Consider the following 15,739-nt stretch of genomic DNA (forward strand, 5'->3'; position numbering starts at 1 on the left):
GGACCTCTGAGCTGTTCTCACCAGCATATTCTGTTCCCTGTTCCACCTTTATCCTCCCATGACTCAACCCAGCAAAACCTCAACTTTGTAGGAATAGTCAATGCAGCCTTCTCTGCTGGTTCCCACACTTGGGGAGCTGAGCACTGCTGAAGGCAATCACAAGACTTTCCAGAGTTTTGCACTACAAATTCAGGCTTTCCAGCCTGTGCTGGACCTCCACCTGTGTCTACTCATCTTTAAATACTGTCCTCTCATCTCTTTCACTAGCAGTTCCTAATCTGTACTCAAACACTCTCTGTTCATCACTGTCCTCTACCCCTGCATCAGAAAATCTTGTGATCATCAGACTTTGTATTCCTTAATTTGGGGTCCCATTTGAAAAACTTCTCTAATTTTTTGCTTTTTTTTTTTTTTGTCTTTTTGGGGCCTCACCTGAGGCATATTGAGGTTCCCAGGCTAGGGGTCCAATCGGAGCTACAGCTGCCAGCCTACACCACAGCCACAGCAACGCCAAATCTGAGCCGAGTCTGCGGCCCACACCACAGCTCATGGCAACACCAGATCCTTAACCCACTGAAAGAGGTCAGGGATCGAACCCACAACCCCATGGTTCCTAGTCAGATTGTTTCTGCTGCACCACCACAGAGACTCCTCTAATTTTATTTTATTTATTTTTACAATTTATTTTATTTTTTTTATTTTTTGTCATTTCTTGGGCCACTCCTGCGGCATATGGCAGTTCCCAGGCTAGGGGTCCAATCAGAACTATAGCCGCCGGCCTACACCACAGAGACAGCAATGCGGGATCCGAACCGCATCTGCAACCCACACCACAGCTCACGGCAACACCGGATCCTTCACCCCAGGGATCGAACCCTCAACCTCATGATTCCTAGTTGGATTCGTTAACTACTGCGCCATGATGGGTACTCCTGAAACTCCTCTAATTTTTATATTCATCCTCAAATGACTTTCCTCCAATTGCAAGGGGCAAGGTTACTGTGTTGTTCAGATCCATCTTTCTGTGCTGATGAACACATCTCCTCCCACCTCCCTCAGGATACTGCTTCATTGGTCACTTTCTTTCTTTGATATTTTTTCAACTCTTCCCTCTCTTCAACCCCCTTTGCTCAGCTTAAACATATATTCACACAAAATAGTTCCCATTGTGGCTCAGTGGAAATGAACCCAACTAGTATCCACGAGGATGTGGGTTCAATCCCTGGCCTCACTCAGTGGGTTAAGGATCCGGCCTTGCCGTGAGCTGCAGTGTAATTTGCAGATGAGGCTCTGATCTGGTGTTGTTGCGGTTTCGGCTGTGGTGTAGGCCAGCAGCTGCAGGTCTGATTCGACCCCTAGACTGGGAACTTCAATATGCTGCCCTTGTGGTCCTAAAAAACAAAACAAAATGGAAGTTCTCATCGTGGAACAGTGGAAATGAATCTGACTAGGAACCATGAGGTTGCAGGTTCGATTCCTGGCCTCACTCACTGGGTTAAGGATCTGGTGTTGCTGTGAGCTGTGGTGTGGGTCGCAGACGTGGCTTGAATCTGGTGTTGCTGTGGCTCTGGCGTAGGCTGGCAGCTGTAGCTCCGATTGGACCCCTAGCCTGGGAACCTCCATATGCCACGTGTGCAGCCCTAAAAAGACAAAAACCAAAACAAAACAAAATTGAAACAAAACATGTATTGAGAGACCTCCCTTTCTTAGGAAAATTGACATCCACCCTTTAGCCATTGTGCTGATTCTGTTACCAATTTGTGTCTGCTTTTCAATCAGATTTTTTGAAAAAGTAGTCTGCAAATTTAAAAAAAAAAATTAAATGTTTTATTTTTTAGGTTTTTATTTTTTTATTATAGTTGATTTACATTGTTCTATCAAGTTCTGCTGTACAGCAAAGTGACCCAGTCATACACACACACACACACACACACACACACATTTACTTATATTGTTGGTTCTCTGTTAGTTATTCTCTGCTCTCTTTAAACCATCATCCCTGGGCTCTGTGGCACTGCCCTTGCTAGGACTGCCTAATGCCTGGCTCCTTATTCTTTAGCTCTTTTGTTCATTCCTCTTCCTCTGTAGGTTTCTTAGATGTTGCTGCTCTGCAGGTTTCTTTCTCACCCCACTGTTCTTCTCACTGTCCATAGAAGTTCCTAATCTTTGGTTAAGACCCCTCAAACCATCTGTTGAAAATTAGACAATCTTTCCTTCCCAAAATACAGATAGACACATACCTATGAAATTTAGTGTAAACTTTCATGATCCCCTAGGAGTCATAGTAAGGATTTGCTGTATGCATTCTACCTGGGCGATTTTTACCCTCACGGTTTCATTTGTCTCTTTTATGACTTCCAAATCTCTTAAGTTGATCTTTTTGGCTCCCTTTCATTGCCTAGGTTCAGATCCTCATTACCTGTCATTCAGACCCCTGCAACAGTGTGTAACTCTTCTCCTCGCCCTTAGGCTTTGCCCTTCCAGTTTCATTCTCCACAGAACCACCAGTGATTTACTGTTCTGACTTTTCTACTCCAAGGTCTTATTCTCTATTTCCTTGGAAATGGTCCAAACTCTGGCATGGCACATGAGCCTCCTTTCTGGAAGTTCCTTACTATTCTATCTTGTGTCTTTGGAGCCCTTCACATCCATTTCTGCCTCTCTAATGAGGTCAGACAGGTTTAGCTTGCTTGGGATTTAACTATCTTCCTTCACTCTGCATCATGGTGGTGACATCAAGCTTACAATTCTCTACACCTTTATTTACTCTTATTCATACCTCCTCCCTGCTTGGACCACTGTTTTGTCTCCTGTGTTTTACTCACTGACAGTCTGCCCTGCTAAAACTCCTACTTTAAAAGATTCATCCACCCCACACACTTTCCCACACCATCTTCTCTGGGAGAGGGACTTTTCTTGTGCCTACCATAAACTGTATGTAGCTCCACTGTATATACCTAACTAGAAGTCCTCTTTTCCGGTGATATCAGAATTGAGAGTTGAGCTGTTAACTGAAAAATTTGATTAGAGCTAGAGTTAAGAGTACATGTGTGCTTGAAACATTTTATTTCAACTTAAAACACATATATATATATTCACTTATCAATTTTTTCATGTATAACAAAGACCTTTTCTTTGCATATGGGTACTTGATTGAAAAAATCATTGTTTATTCTTAATTATATCGAAACCAGAATGCACCCTTTAAATTTCTAGTTTTGGTTTAAAAGAAAGAACCTAAGCCACTTGTACAGCAGTCTAAGTGCATAATCCTTGATTTGTGTATTTTTTTTTCCTTCAGCCAATCTTTGCAGTTGTATTGCCTGTAATGAGTTTAATAGTTTTTCTTATGACGACTTACCATTATAGTATTTCCAGGTGTTTATAAAGTCTGCACCATAGAAGTAATAGTTGTCTTTCTTTTTTACTTACATGTTGTTAGTTTGGTTTGTGTTGCATTTAATTAATGTGCATAGTTATGATACATGAATGTGGTTTGTGAACATACATTCCCTCAACTGATGGGAGCAGAGGTGCTTCATAGTAAGCATGCTATAGATATTAAATTAGTCATAGGGAATGGGTACTGTGTTGATTAGTCTGACAAGTTGAATGGAGGCTGGGTAAGAGGGTTTCTACTATAATTATTGTTACTGGTTATCTCCCTTCATTGCAACATAACTATACATTTTTTCATATTTGTGTATCAAACCTTTGCCTATGCACAGTGTCTACTTCATAGTAGGTATTCAGTATGTATTCGTTAGGTGAATGAACAAACAATACATAGGTCATATTAAATTTGAAAAATCAGAAAGAATACTGGACTAGAATCAGCTAGTATGAACAGATCATAGGCTCTGGAGCCAAACTGGGGTTTGATTTTTTTCTTCATTTGCATTCTTCTTTCTTTTTAGGGCTGCACCTGCAGCATATGGAGTTCCTAGGCTAGGGGTCGAATCAGAACTACAGCTGCCGGCCTTCAACACGGCCACAGCAACACCAGATCTGATCCTCGTCTGTGACCTACACAGCAGCTCAAGGCAACGCCTGGATCCTTAACCCAGTGAGTGAGGCCAGGGATCGAACCCTCAACCTCATGTTTCCTAGGTGGATTAGTTTCCAGTGGGCCACAGTGGGAACTCCCTCATTTGTATTCTTGAGCAGATTACTTTCTCCTTTTCATTTGAGGGATGAGAATAACAACCACCTTTGGATTGTGTGAGGATTAGATGGGAATGTGAAGTGTCTAGCATAAGTATTTGACAAGTAAGCAGTTAACAAGTGCTAATTGTCCTGATGATGCTTATCACTAATGAGGAGAATGTGGGAATTCGCTTGGTCTAACTTTTCTCATCAAGAGACTTGAACTACATAATCTGTGAGTTTCCTTATAGTTGCTCTAAAACCCTCTTTCTGTAAACGATGTTTTATGTTTTGGACAGATGTATATAACAAATATATGGGTAATTCTTGATTTGCAATATTATAGACTCAGTAAAGTAGGTAATTAATTAGGTGATGATAACCTAATACCTTGTAAAACAAGTACTTTTGAGCTTTAGAACATCATTTGTTAGTGAGTTGAATTCTAATAAAGTGTGAAGAACAGTCTAGCTCTACTACTCACTGTCACGCTATCCATATAAGAGCTAAGGTAGGAGACTGAGAAGGAAGTTCTGAGGAGGTTGTTTGAAAACATTAGCTTATAAGAAATAATACTAAACTCTTGGAACTAAATTTATGGACAAACTAAATTTTTTGAACCATAGATACATATTTGTTACAAACATAGGTTTTGGGTTTTCACGTTGATTACATTTCTTCCTGATTGAAAAATGGGGATAAGGTGAGAAAGATGGAAACAACAACACACACACACACACACACACACACACACACACACACACACACACACACACACACACACACACACACACACATATTTGAATGGCTCTGAGGTTATTTTGCAGTCCACATCCCAAATTTTGGTTTGTTTAAGGAAATAAGTGAATTAGCAGAATTTCTTTCAGTATTCTTTCCACAGCTGATACTAATAGTTTTTATATTTCAGATGTCATTTAGTATGGAAGAAGATGAGTTCTTTGGAGAAAAAACATTCCAGCGTTGTTGTGCAGAATTCATTAAACATTCACAGCAGATAGGCGATGGCTGGGAATGGAGAACTTCAAAGGTAAGAATTTTATTTCCTATTTCAGTGGAGGCCTTTTTGTCCTCCATGTAAAACTCCATAATTGAAAGTAATGTATGAAAGGTAGCTTGCTTTAGTAAAAGGCTCAAATTGAAGAATGTTTTAAAACAGATGTCCATTTTATTACTTCAACTATATATACTCATTATAATTAGGCTAATGAAGTATTATCTAGAAAAGTCCTTAGGTGACTTGCTTTAATTTAATAGATAAGAGTGCTTGGTATATTAATTATCTAAATGTAAACAGATGCTTCTGTGGTGCTTCAAACAATTTGTTTACACTATTAATTTTCTTAGGAAACTACTTTTGTCCAGGGAGTGGAAAGATAACCCTGAAACCAAGCCACAGTCAAACAATCACAAATTCTGAAATATTGAGAACTCTATTCATTGGGAATTTCTTAATAATATAAACACATTCCAAACTTTTCTTTCATTTGGTTCTATTCAGTAATAATAATATAAAAGGTCTGTGTACTCATTTATTTCCACACATACATTTAGTAAGGTTCTCTGTCAAAAGCTTTTTTAGAGTTCCTTGACATTCTCTTCTTACAGAATAAGTAGGTTTTCTCTACTTGCCATCTTACCTGATTCTGAAAAAGTGGTTAATCCTGCTTCTCTGCTGATTAGCTGTTTCCTGTATGAAATCTGAGAATTGTGAACAGTTTTGAGCTGATTCCTTTGATTCAGAGCTAGAGGACAGGGGAAATGTAGGTCTTGATCAGGTCCAGATTGTCACTGGGAGAGAAGCCATTTATTCCTCTTGGTTATATATGTCAGCTAAGCTTCGATGGGGGCGGTGGGTCATGTGAGGGTTTAGTGGTGTAGCGTCCATTTCTTGTGGTAGATTCCAGCCCCACTCTCTTAAGTTAGTGATGGGACGGTTCCTAAACCCTTAAGGCATTTCTTGCTTCAGGATAACATGACCTCACTAGCACCTTTTATTGATTTTGTTCCTGAGTATTTTATAATTTCGTTTGCTATTATGATTGAATTTTTAGTCATCTTGTTTCTTCTATGATTTTTTTTTTTTTTTTTTTTTTTTTTTGCCATGCCTGGGGCATGTGGCAATTTCGGGGCCAAGGATTGAGCCATGCCACAGCAGTGACCTGAGCTGCTGCAGTGACAGTGCTGGGTACTTAACCGGCTGCACCACAAGGGAACTCCTCTTGTATGATTATTATTGACATATAAAATAACTGCTAATATTTTGTAATTAATTTTGTAACCATCCAGTCATTTTACTGAATTCATTTAGATTTTATAGCTTTTTAGTGATTTCTCTTGTGTCTTCTACATGAGGTAAGCTTATCTGCAAATGAAGTGGTTTTTTTGCCTTTGTAATATTTCTATTATTTTATGAATTCAGTAGAAAAATGTTAATGGTAATAACAGCTCTCTTTGTTTTCTTCCTGACTTTACTATTATTGCTTCTGATATATAATGATTAAAATGTTGATTGTTTATTCGTTGAATGAGTAGAGGTTTCTGACTCCTTTTGTCCTGTAATAATTGTGTGATTATTCCTTGGGAACTTTCCCTTTTCATCAGGTTAAAAAGAAAAAAAAAGGAAATTTTCTTTTATCTTAAGTTAGAGGCAGGATAATAGAGATTCCTGTTACCAATTCAGTGACCTAGTTGAATGGGGGAGGGAAGGGTTAGGGAGGGAGTTGGTACTGTGTATGCGTGTGTTGGGGGGCTCTGGGCAAGAGCTCCAGGAAGGAAGTGATATCTGTCAGAAGTTTCTTCACTGAATTTGTTGAAACTAGTTCCCTAAGAACCAGTTTCCAGGATTTGTTTTTATTCTTGGCCTGGCCTCTACTTCAGGGATGGGTATGGCTAAATCTAGTTTCTTATTTGCTGCCACTTCCTGCTGAGTTTGAAAAGTTCCCTACCCTTTGGAGTGAGAATTGCACCTCTAATTAAGGACTTTTCTCTTTAGTGTAAGGGTGAGCTTCTAGATAGTATCAAAATAAAACATTCTTCAGAGAAAATCTTCATGCCCTTAAGGCAAGACTGCAAACTCAAAAGTCTGTGAAGACCTGGTATGGTAGCATAAGTGTGTCAAGCTTGCCAGGGACAAGACAGTATGTACACTGAGTCTTGGAGCCCGTGGCTGCCCAGAGAGCTTGGCCTGAGGCCGGGTTGGGTTACCAGATCTTCCAAGAAAAGTAAAAAAGATTTAGAGGGAGAAATCTCTAAATTTTTAAATTGGTAACTAATTACAAAGGATATTTCTCAAACACAGTGAGGACCAAATCCAACATGCCGGTGATGTGTGACATGTGAACTCTGTGTGGCCAGTGGATGACTCCTGGGATTATGTGTCTGCATGGTGTTATACTGTGTTCTCACCCAGCCCTGATTCACTGCATGCTGTTGCTCTGAATTAGGAAAGGGGGCTCCAGACAAGGAGACCCCCCCTCTTTTGTATTTTAGAATGGTAGTGTTTTTGCTACTTAATTTCTGTAGTCCTATACCATCTCGAAGAAGGAAATTGGGAATCAGTCACTTGGTTATTTAGTTTAAAGCTTCCATCTGTATTGCATCTCAGTCTCTTTGGGACTCTTTGGAGACAATATTTAGATTTTAGTTTTGCTTTTTAGGCTCCAGAAGTTTATTTTTATATTAAAAATAGTTGTGCTGATGTGTAGTTGTCAAAACAATAAACTGCACATGTTTAAAGTGTATATTTGATGAGTTTTGACCCATATACAGACCTTGAACTTTCACAACAATCATGAGAGTGAACATATCCATCATCCCCAAAAGGTTCCTTGTGCAGCTTTGTAATGCCTCTCTCTGGGCCATCTTGCCCCATACTTTTAAAAAGAGCCTTATTTGTCCATATGTAGAGAGTCTTCTTTTTTAAAGAGTACATGTGTTGTCACTCATATCTTCAGGTTTGTACATAAATCACTTTGTCACACCCATTTTATTTTTTAATTTTAAAAGAATTGTGACAATATTTAGAGAATTGGTATACATCAACTTTTTGGATAAGGAAAAACATCATTTTTCCTGCACAGTAGGTTTCCTGGTCATGCCCATGGCAGGTGGAAGTTCCAGGGCCAGGGATTGAACACGCGCCACAGCAGCGACCTGAGCAGCTGCAGTGACAATGCTAGAGTCTTAACCTGCTGTGCCATAGGGAAACTCCCTTTCCTGCAAAGTTGCTGAGAAAAGCATTGTGAGTTACTGAACCAGTAATTTTTCTTTCTTTCTTTCTTCCTTCCTTTCTCTTTCTTTCTTTTTCTTTCTTTCTTTCTTTCTTTCTTTCTTTCTTTCTTTCTTTCTTTCTTTCTTTCTCTTTCCTTCCTTCCTTCCTTCCTTCCTTCCTTCCTTCCTTCTTTCTCTCTCTCTCTTTCTCCCTCCCTCCCTCCCTCCCTCCTTCCTTCCTTCCTTCCATGCTTTTTAGGGCCACACCCACGGAATATGGAGGTTACCAGGAGAGGTGTTGAATCGGAGCTACAGCTGCTGGCCTATGACACAGCCACAGCAATATCAGATCTGAGCCATGTCTGTGACCTACACCACAGCTCGCAGCAACACTGGATCCTTAACCCACTGAGCTTGAGGCCAGGGATCAAACCCGCAACCTCATGGTTCCTAGTCAGATTCGTTTCCACTGCGCCACAATGGAAACTCCCAAACTTCATTTTCCTTATTTATAAAATAGGAATAACAATAATACCCACCTAACACAGTTAGTTTAAATTAGATTTGCATTTTTAAAAATTAGCACAGTTTCCGGCACATGGAAAATTACATTATGGTTATAATTTTTAGTTGGTTGTTTGAAATATCACTGTCTTTTCTTATAGAAATAATGCTATGAATGTAATTATAGTTAGGTTTTCAGAAAACTGAAAATCTGTTAGCATCAAATATACCATTCTGGTCTGTAGTATATTCTGAATTCTCTACAATAAGAAAGGGGAGCATAAGATGGTAAATAACAATGAATGCAATTGAAACACATTATAGGCTTATCTTCTTTTATTGTACTTCACTTTTTGCATTATGTACATGTTAAGGTTAACAAATTGAGGGTTATTGAAAAGGAAAGAAATAAGCATGTATCCTGTCTTTCCTGTATGAACTATATGTCATGGTAACCAAAGAGCCTACTTTGATAAGAGAAAGTTTTGTTTTTTTTTTTTTGTCCCCCTCCAGAGTTCCATCTTAAAAACATAGAAAGGATGGTAGACATTTTGTATTTAAAATATCTTTGAGGCAGCAACCAGAAAGTCATCCCAATACCCAAAACTAGTGTTCAGGTTAGGTCCCGTGAGACTCACCATAGGAATGTGACGGCCCCCAGCCTGGTTTAGATGAGTCCACTGACCATGCACTTGGATGTTTTGATGGTGTCTGCTTGCAGTGAGTTTCCAAGCCCTCACTTTCTTTTTCTGAATTTATCTTACTGACCTGTAACAAAGAGTATGGGGATGGAGAACAGTTTTTGGGCTCCTAATATATAATTAGTTTTCAAATTGACAGAAATTCAGACCACACTGTGAGTGGCACTACGCTAAAAAGACATTCAGGAGACATAGCCTAACGTACTGTACGAATCTTGTTTAGATCCTGACTCAAACAAATCAACTGTAAAAGGGTCTTTTTTTGAGACAATTGGGGATATTTGATTATAGATTAAGGTATAAAATGATACTAATGAGGTTAGCAAAGAAAACACCAGGGATAGATGAAGCAAATGTGGCAAAATCATGTCATGTATTCAATATGAGTAATGTGTATATAAGTTTGATTTTGGTACTGTTCTCTATGTTTTATGTATGTAACATATATGCTTCCTTTTCTTCAATGTCATTGCAATTTATTCTTTACCCTAAACTTTTATTCATAATTACAAATATTCTTAGCCTTGTCTTGGATTCAGACCCCTTTGGGAATTTGTGCAGTTTAAAACTTCAACTTGCCTTCTAAAATTTTTTCTTTTGTTTTTGTGTTTTTACTCACTAGGTATGAGTACATTAGTTCTGTGATTTCATCTTTCTCAGGTTATTGATAAAATAATTTCCCATGGGTTTTAAAGTTTCTTCTCTCACTTTTGTATAGCAGAAACAGGAAGAGAAAACAAAAGGGGTTTTGTTTCAGATACTGAAAAGAAAATATTCTACTAATCTTGAGATTAGATTTTATACAATTAATACTAGATTATTTTGTATGTTAATTCTTAAATAAGAATTAAAAGGCCTCTGCTCCCCTAATCACTCCCCCATTAATCTCTGTCTCTTCAGTTAAACCTACTTCATTATATTTTGAAGTTTCATAGCAACATATTAGAAATATTTTGATTTTTTCCCTGACAGCTCTGGAGCTGCTTATTAAAAGGGCTTATTTCCTGATTTATATAGAATAAAATTTTTAGATTTTATTTTATTCTTAGAAATTAAAAAATTTAAATTTCTTTTCAATTTCTGATTTTTTAATTCCTTTTTAATTCCTTCATTTCAGTAGTCTTTCTCTCTGATTAATTCACATTGATTTTCTTAAAACCCTTTACCATTATCCTAATTACATCAAATTCATATTTTTAAAGTTGCTTCTAAAATATTTCCATATTTGGAGTTCCTGTCATGGCTCAGTGAAAACAGATCTCACTATGAGGACTCAGGTTCGATCCCTGGCCTCACTCAGTGGGTTAAGGATCTGGTGTTGACATGAGCTGTGGTGTAGGTCCCAGACACAGCTTGGGTCTGGTGTTGCTGTGGCTGTGGTGTAGGCCAACAGCTACATACAGTTCCATTTTGACTCCTAGCCTGGGAACCTCCATATGCTGTGGGTACAGCCCTAAAAAGACCAAAAAAAAAAAAAAAAAAAAAAAATTCCATGTTTTATTTTATTCCATCGTTTAACACTCTCTTGTTAGAAACTCCCACCCTTCCTTTCTCATCAGTCCTGCTGCCCTGCTGAATTTCACACTTTATTTGAACAGCTATGTTTATTTTTAATGTCTTATAAAAGATTTTAAGCACACAAAAGTAAAGAGAATAATGTAATGCATTATCATGTACCTATCACTAGCTTCCATGATGATCAACTCACAGCCAGGAACATACTGTTTTAAAGCATATGTGGCATGATATATCTCAATTTAATTTAGTTGGCTTTCTTTTTTTTTCTCTCCTGTATGTCTTAAAATTATGAATTCATCAAGTACATTCTAAATTTATTTATCATAATGTTAAAATTAATGAACTCAGAAAAATATTATTTCCATAAATTTTTGTTTTAAAAATTATGGTAAAAAATATGTATGTGTATATATATATATATATATATATATATATATATATATACATAACAAAATGTATCACCTTAACCATTTTAATTTTTAAAAAAATTTTTAACTAAAGTATAGATGATTTACAGTGTGCTAATTTCTGCTGTACAGCAAAGTAGCTCAGTTATACACACATATACATTCTTTTTTATATTCTTTTCCATTTTGATTTATCCCAGAAGATTGGGTATCGTTCCCTGTGCTATACAGTAAGACCTTATTGTTTATCTATTCTAAATGTAACAGTTTGCATCTTCTAACCTCAAACTCTCAGTCCATCTATCTTCTTCCCCCCCCCCACCTTTGGTAACCATAAGTCTCTTCTCTGTGAGTCTGTTTCTGTTTGGTAGATAGGTTCGTTGGTGCCATATTTTAGATTCCACATGTAAGTGATATCACATGGTATTTGTCTTTCTTTTTCTGACTTACTTCATTTAGTATGAGAATCTCTAGTTGCATCCATGTTGCTGCAAATTATTCTTTTTTATGGCTGAGTAGTATTCCATTGTGTATATGTACCACATCTTCTTAATCCATTCATCTGTTGATGGTCATTTAGATTGTTTCCAAGTCTTGGCTATTATGAATAGTGCTGCTGTGAACATAGGGGTTCATGTATCTTTTTTAGGGGGCCATGTCCATGGCATGTAGAAATTCCTGAGCCAGGAATCAAACCTGAGCCCCAGCAGTGACTCAAGCCAGAGCAGTGACATGCCAGATTCTTTTTTTTTTTTTTTTTTTTGACTGACTAATCTTCAACAAACTATGCAAGAATATACAGTTGAGAAAAGACAGCCTCTTCAATAAGTAGTGTTGGGAGACAATGCCAGATTCTTAACCCACCATGCCACTAGGGAACTCTGCATGTATCTTTTTGAATTTTTGTTTTGTCTGGGTATATTCCCAGGTGTGGATTTGCTGTATCATATGGTAGTTTGGTAAACTTAAGTACATTCACATTGTTGTACAACCAAGTTCCAGAACTCTTTTTATCTTGCAAAACCAAAATTCTATACCCATTAAACACTAACTCCTCATTTCCCCCTCTTCCAGCCCCTAGCAACCACTATTCTACTTTCTGTCTCTGAATTTGACTACTCTAGATATCTCATATAAGTGGAATCATACAGTATTTATCTTTTCGTGACTGGCTTTTTTCTCTTAGCATGATATCTTACAAATTCACACATTAGTTCTACGAATTTTAAGTTAGGATTTTATGAAGTAGAGAACTAAACAGATAATTGGGGGTGAATTTCTGTTAGATGATGGCATCTTGAATTACATAGCTTAATTCTGTTAAGAGATTTTATTTCCTTTATTTCTGAAGCACAACATTAAAGAAGGTTAAAAATGCTTTCCATGTATGTCTGATAATACTAGTTTTTCACCCTGTCTCAGATTTGCTAATGCTATATAAACCCAACTGGATATTTATATCAGAAACATAATCAAAATAGAGAGTATATAAATAATGGAACTAGTATCTTAAATACAGTTATTTTACTTTGCCTATTCATTTATTTTTGTGTTATCTGTATGTTGAATTATTGGAAGTAAGGAGTTTTATTTTATTTTATTTTATTTATTTATTTTTTGTCTTTTTGCCATTTCTTGGGCTGCTCCCACTGCACATGGAGGTTCCCAGGCTAGGGGTCCAATTGGAGCTGTAGCCACCGGCCTACGCCAGAGCCACAGCAACGCAGGATGTGAGCTGCGTCTGCGACCTACACCACAGCTCACGGCAACGCCAGATTGTTAACCCACTGAGCAAGGCCAGGGATCGAACACAAAACCGCATGGTTCCTAGTCGGATTCGTTAACCACTGCGCCACGACGGGAACTCCGAGTTTATTTTATTTTAAAGGTGAACTATTAAATATCCAGTTAAATGTTTTGATATCTGTGTGCACAATATCCTTAGATAGGTTCTTTGCTAAAATTTATTGACAAATTTTAAGATTTACCAGAAGAATAGACATTTTTCTACAGGTTTCTTAAGTATAATGTTGCTTTATGTGAATAACAGCATTAGTTGGTTTGAAATACTTAATTTTTCTAAACTTTTATCCTTCTGGCTTCAGCTCATTAAGAAATATTTTTATATATCTCTTTATTAATCCTTCTTAGGGTAGTTGTGAGCATGTTATTGCTATTAGTTTTAGTGTAAGGCTTTATTTGTTTAAGTCACCTCCTGTAGCTTAATGAAATATCATTTCTGGCCCCAAATGTCACTAGATAAAGATTAAATATATTGTGTTCACATAGTCTCTTGATTAGACTAAAGTAAATTTTTTAAAGTTTATCTTTGGAGATTAGGAGAAAAATGCACTTGGAGCAGCATGCTGTGTTTTTGTAATAAACACTGAATCATAGTTACACTAGGTTTTCGTTCATAATTTATTGTGTCACTTAAGCATATGCAAATCTTAGGCAGTCATTTCAAGAAGAACAGGTTTTATCACTTGTGAATTAAATATTTTTGAACACCAGTTTTAAAGTTTATCAAGAGTATAAGAGAATGGAAAGCTGTAATACTTTACAAATTTAATAATTGAATGTAAACGATGATAGTAATTGTGCACACTTAATTAAAAGCACATTCTTGGCTAATAGTGGTGTTTGGGCTCATCAGATAGGCTGGCAGGCTGTATTACAAAAAGACTTACAGGGAGTTAACACCAATAAGTTTGTCAAGCCCAAGATCTGACCCTTAGATTCAGATATAAGGAATAGAGCTGTCTTTCAAAGAGAGATCCACAATCAAGCAATGTCAAAGAATGTGTGTGTGTGTATGTATCCTTCGACATACACGGATCTAATTTATTAATTAATGATGAATAGAATTGTCAAATGAACTGGAATGCTCCTGTTATCACAGTGTTCATTTTTGTTTTGTAGGTGAGCAGATCACAATTGCATGAGGACAGAATGAGTACAACTTCTCACTGTAGTTATATGGATGAAATATTGAATGGTATACTCTAAGAGTGACATCATACATGTTACACTGCAGTGGGGACTAGTCTTACCATTGAGGCTAAGTAGTTTAAAGTTTGTAGGGTAAGAATCTCTTTCTTGAAGAATGTAATGGAATACTAATGTTTTCTTCACTGATCTCATATATTTGTTTTAAGTTTTAATAAGTGACCAGTCTCTCTTTTGGTTATCCATTTAATTATAGTCAAATCTTGCAGACTGGGGAGCTATTCTCTCTCTTAGGAGTAATTTGCCCATCTACTGTGATCTATTATGAGTTAATTTAATGCTTGAACTTGAAAGGAGAGCTGTAATACTTTACAAATTTATTAATGAATTTAAACAGTGATAGTTATTGTGCATGTTTAACTATTTCATTTTATTTTGTTTCATTTGATTTCCAAAGACTTAGATTAGGCCTCTAATTACAGGCAACGTTATCATCATCAAGAATGTTTGTAGAAATAGAAAGCAATCGTAGAAAAATCACATTACCCTAATACATTTGCATTGTTTTGGTAAATTTCCTTCATATGTAGGCTTTCATTTATAGGTACTCTTACACAAGTCTCGCTGTGTTTCCCAATTGGGATTTTGATAGTTGCTCTTTTAAATTTATAGTATTGGAGTGAAATTACATATTTACAACATTGTCTTCTCTTTTGAGGAACACAATAGGTGTTCACTTTAAAGATTGTTTCTGCTGGGTATATTTTGTAACTGGTTACATAAATAAACTGTGTTACTACTTCTAGTGCTTTTAAAAATAATTCTTTGGTGCTTTCCATGTCATCTGACATAGAGAAAATATGGTTTCTTTCTCAGTATGGCTTTATTTTGATCATATTGTATTAGCGACAATTTCCAGAACAAATTGTGCACTATAGCACCAATCATATTTATTCTTGCTTTACAGCATCTTTCTTTAGACTCAAAACACTTTGTAAGTGTATAGGGAAGTCTTGTTTTCTTCACCCTATGACATGGTGACTAGAATAAATCATTCATTAGGTGCCTTAGGCGCTGAGATAGTAATTGACTTGCCCAAATTTGAGCTACAACTGGAGCAAGAACCCAGGTCTTTGGAGCACTACACTCCCATATTTCCATATGTTAGTTATTTTTTTTTTCTAAATAATAGTCTCTATGTAGAGTTTTATCATGTAAGTGATCTCACAGGTCAGAGTTCTGTAACCTTGAGCACGACATGACCAAAATGGAGCTCATCATCTT

At 37.0% G+C, this 15,739-nt stretch overlaps 1 protein-coding gene across 9 annotated transcripts in view; it reads left to right on the top strand.

The window, feature by feature from the left end:
• ATG10 (autophagy related 10) overlaps positions 1 to 15,739 on the top strand; it is a 227,994-nt gene that overhangs the window by 10,785 nt on the left and 201,470 nt on the right. For all 9 annotated transcript variants that reach the window (NM_001435093.1, NM_001190281.2, XM_085008754.1 and 6 more), the window contains 1 exon segment: positions 5,075 to 5,194. In NM_001435093.1, the coding sequence (NP_001422022.1) occupies positions 5,087 to 5,194 (108 nt within the window). In that variant the 5' untranslated portion in view covers positions 5,075 to 5,086.

This window comes from Sus scrofa, chromosome 2, assembly GCF_054392235.1.
Source record: "Sus scrofa isolate SSC_HxYL_T2T_F1_AM1 chromosome 2, Sscrofa_HxYL_maternal_Yorkshire_Landrace_v2.0, whole genome shotgun sequence".
Taxonomy (NCBI): Eukaryota; Metazoa; Chordata; class Mammalia; order Artiodactyla; family Suidae; genus Sus; species Sus scrofa.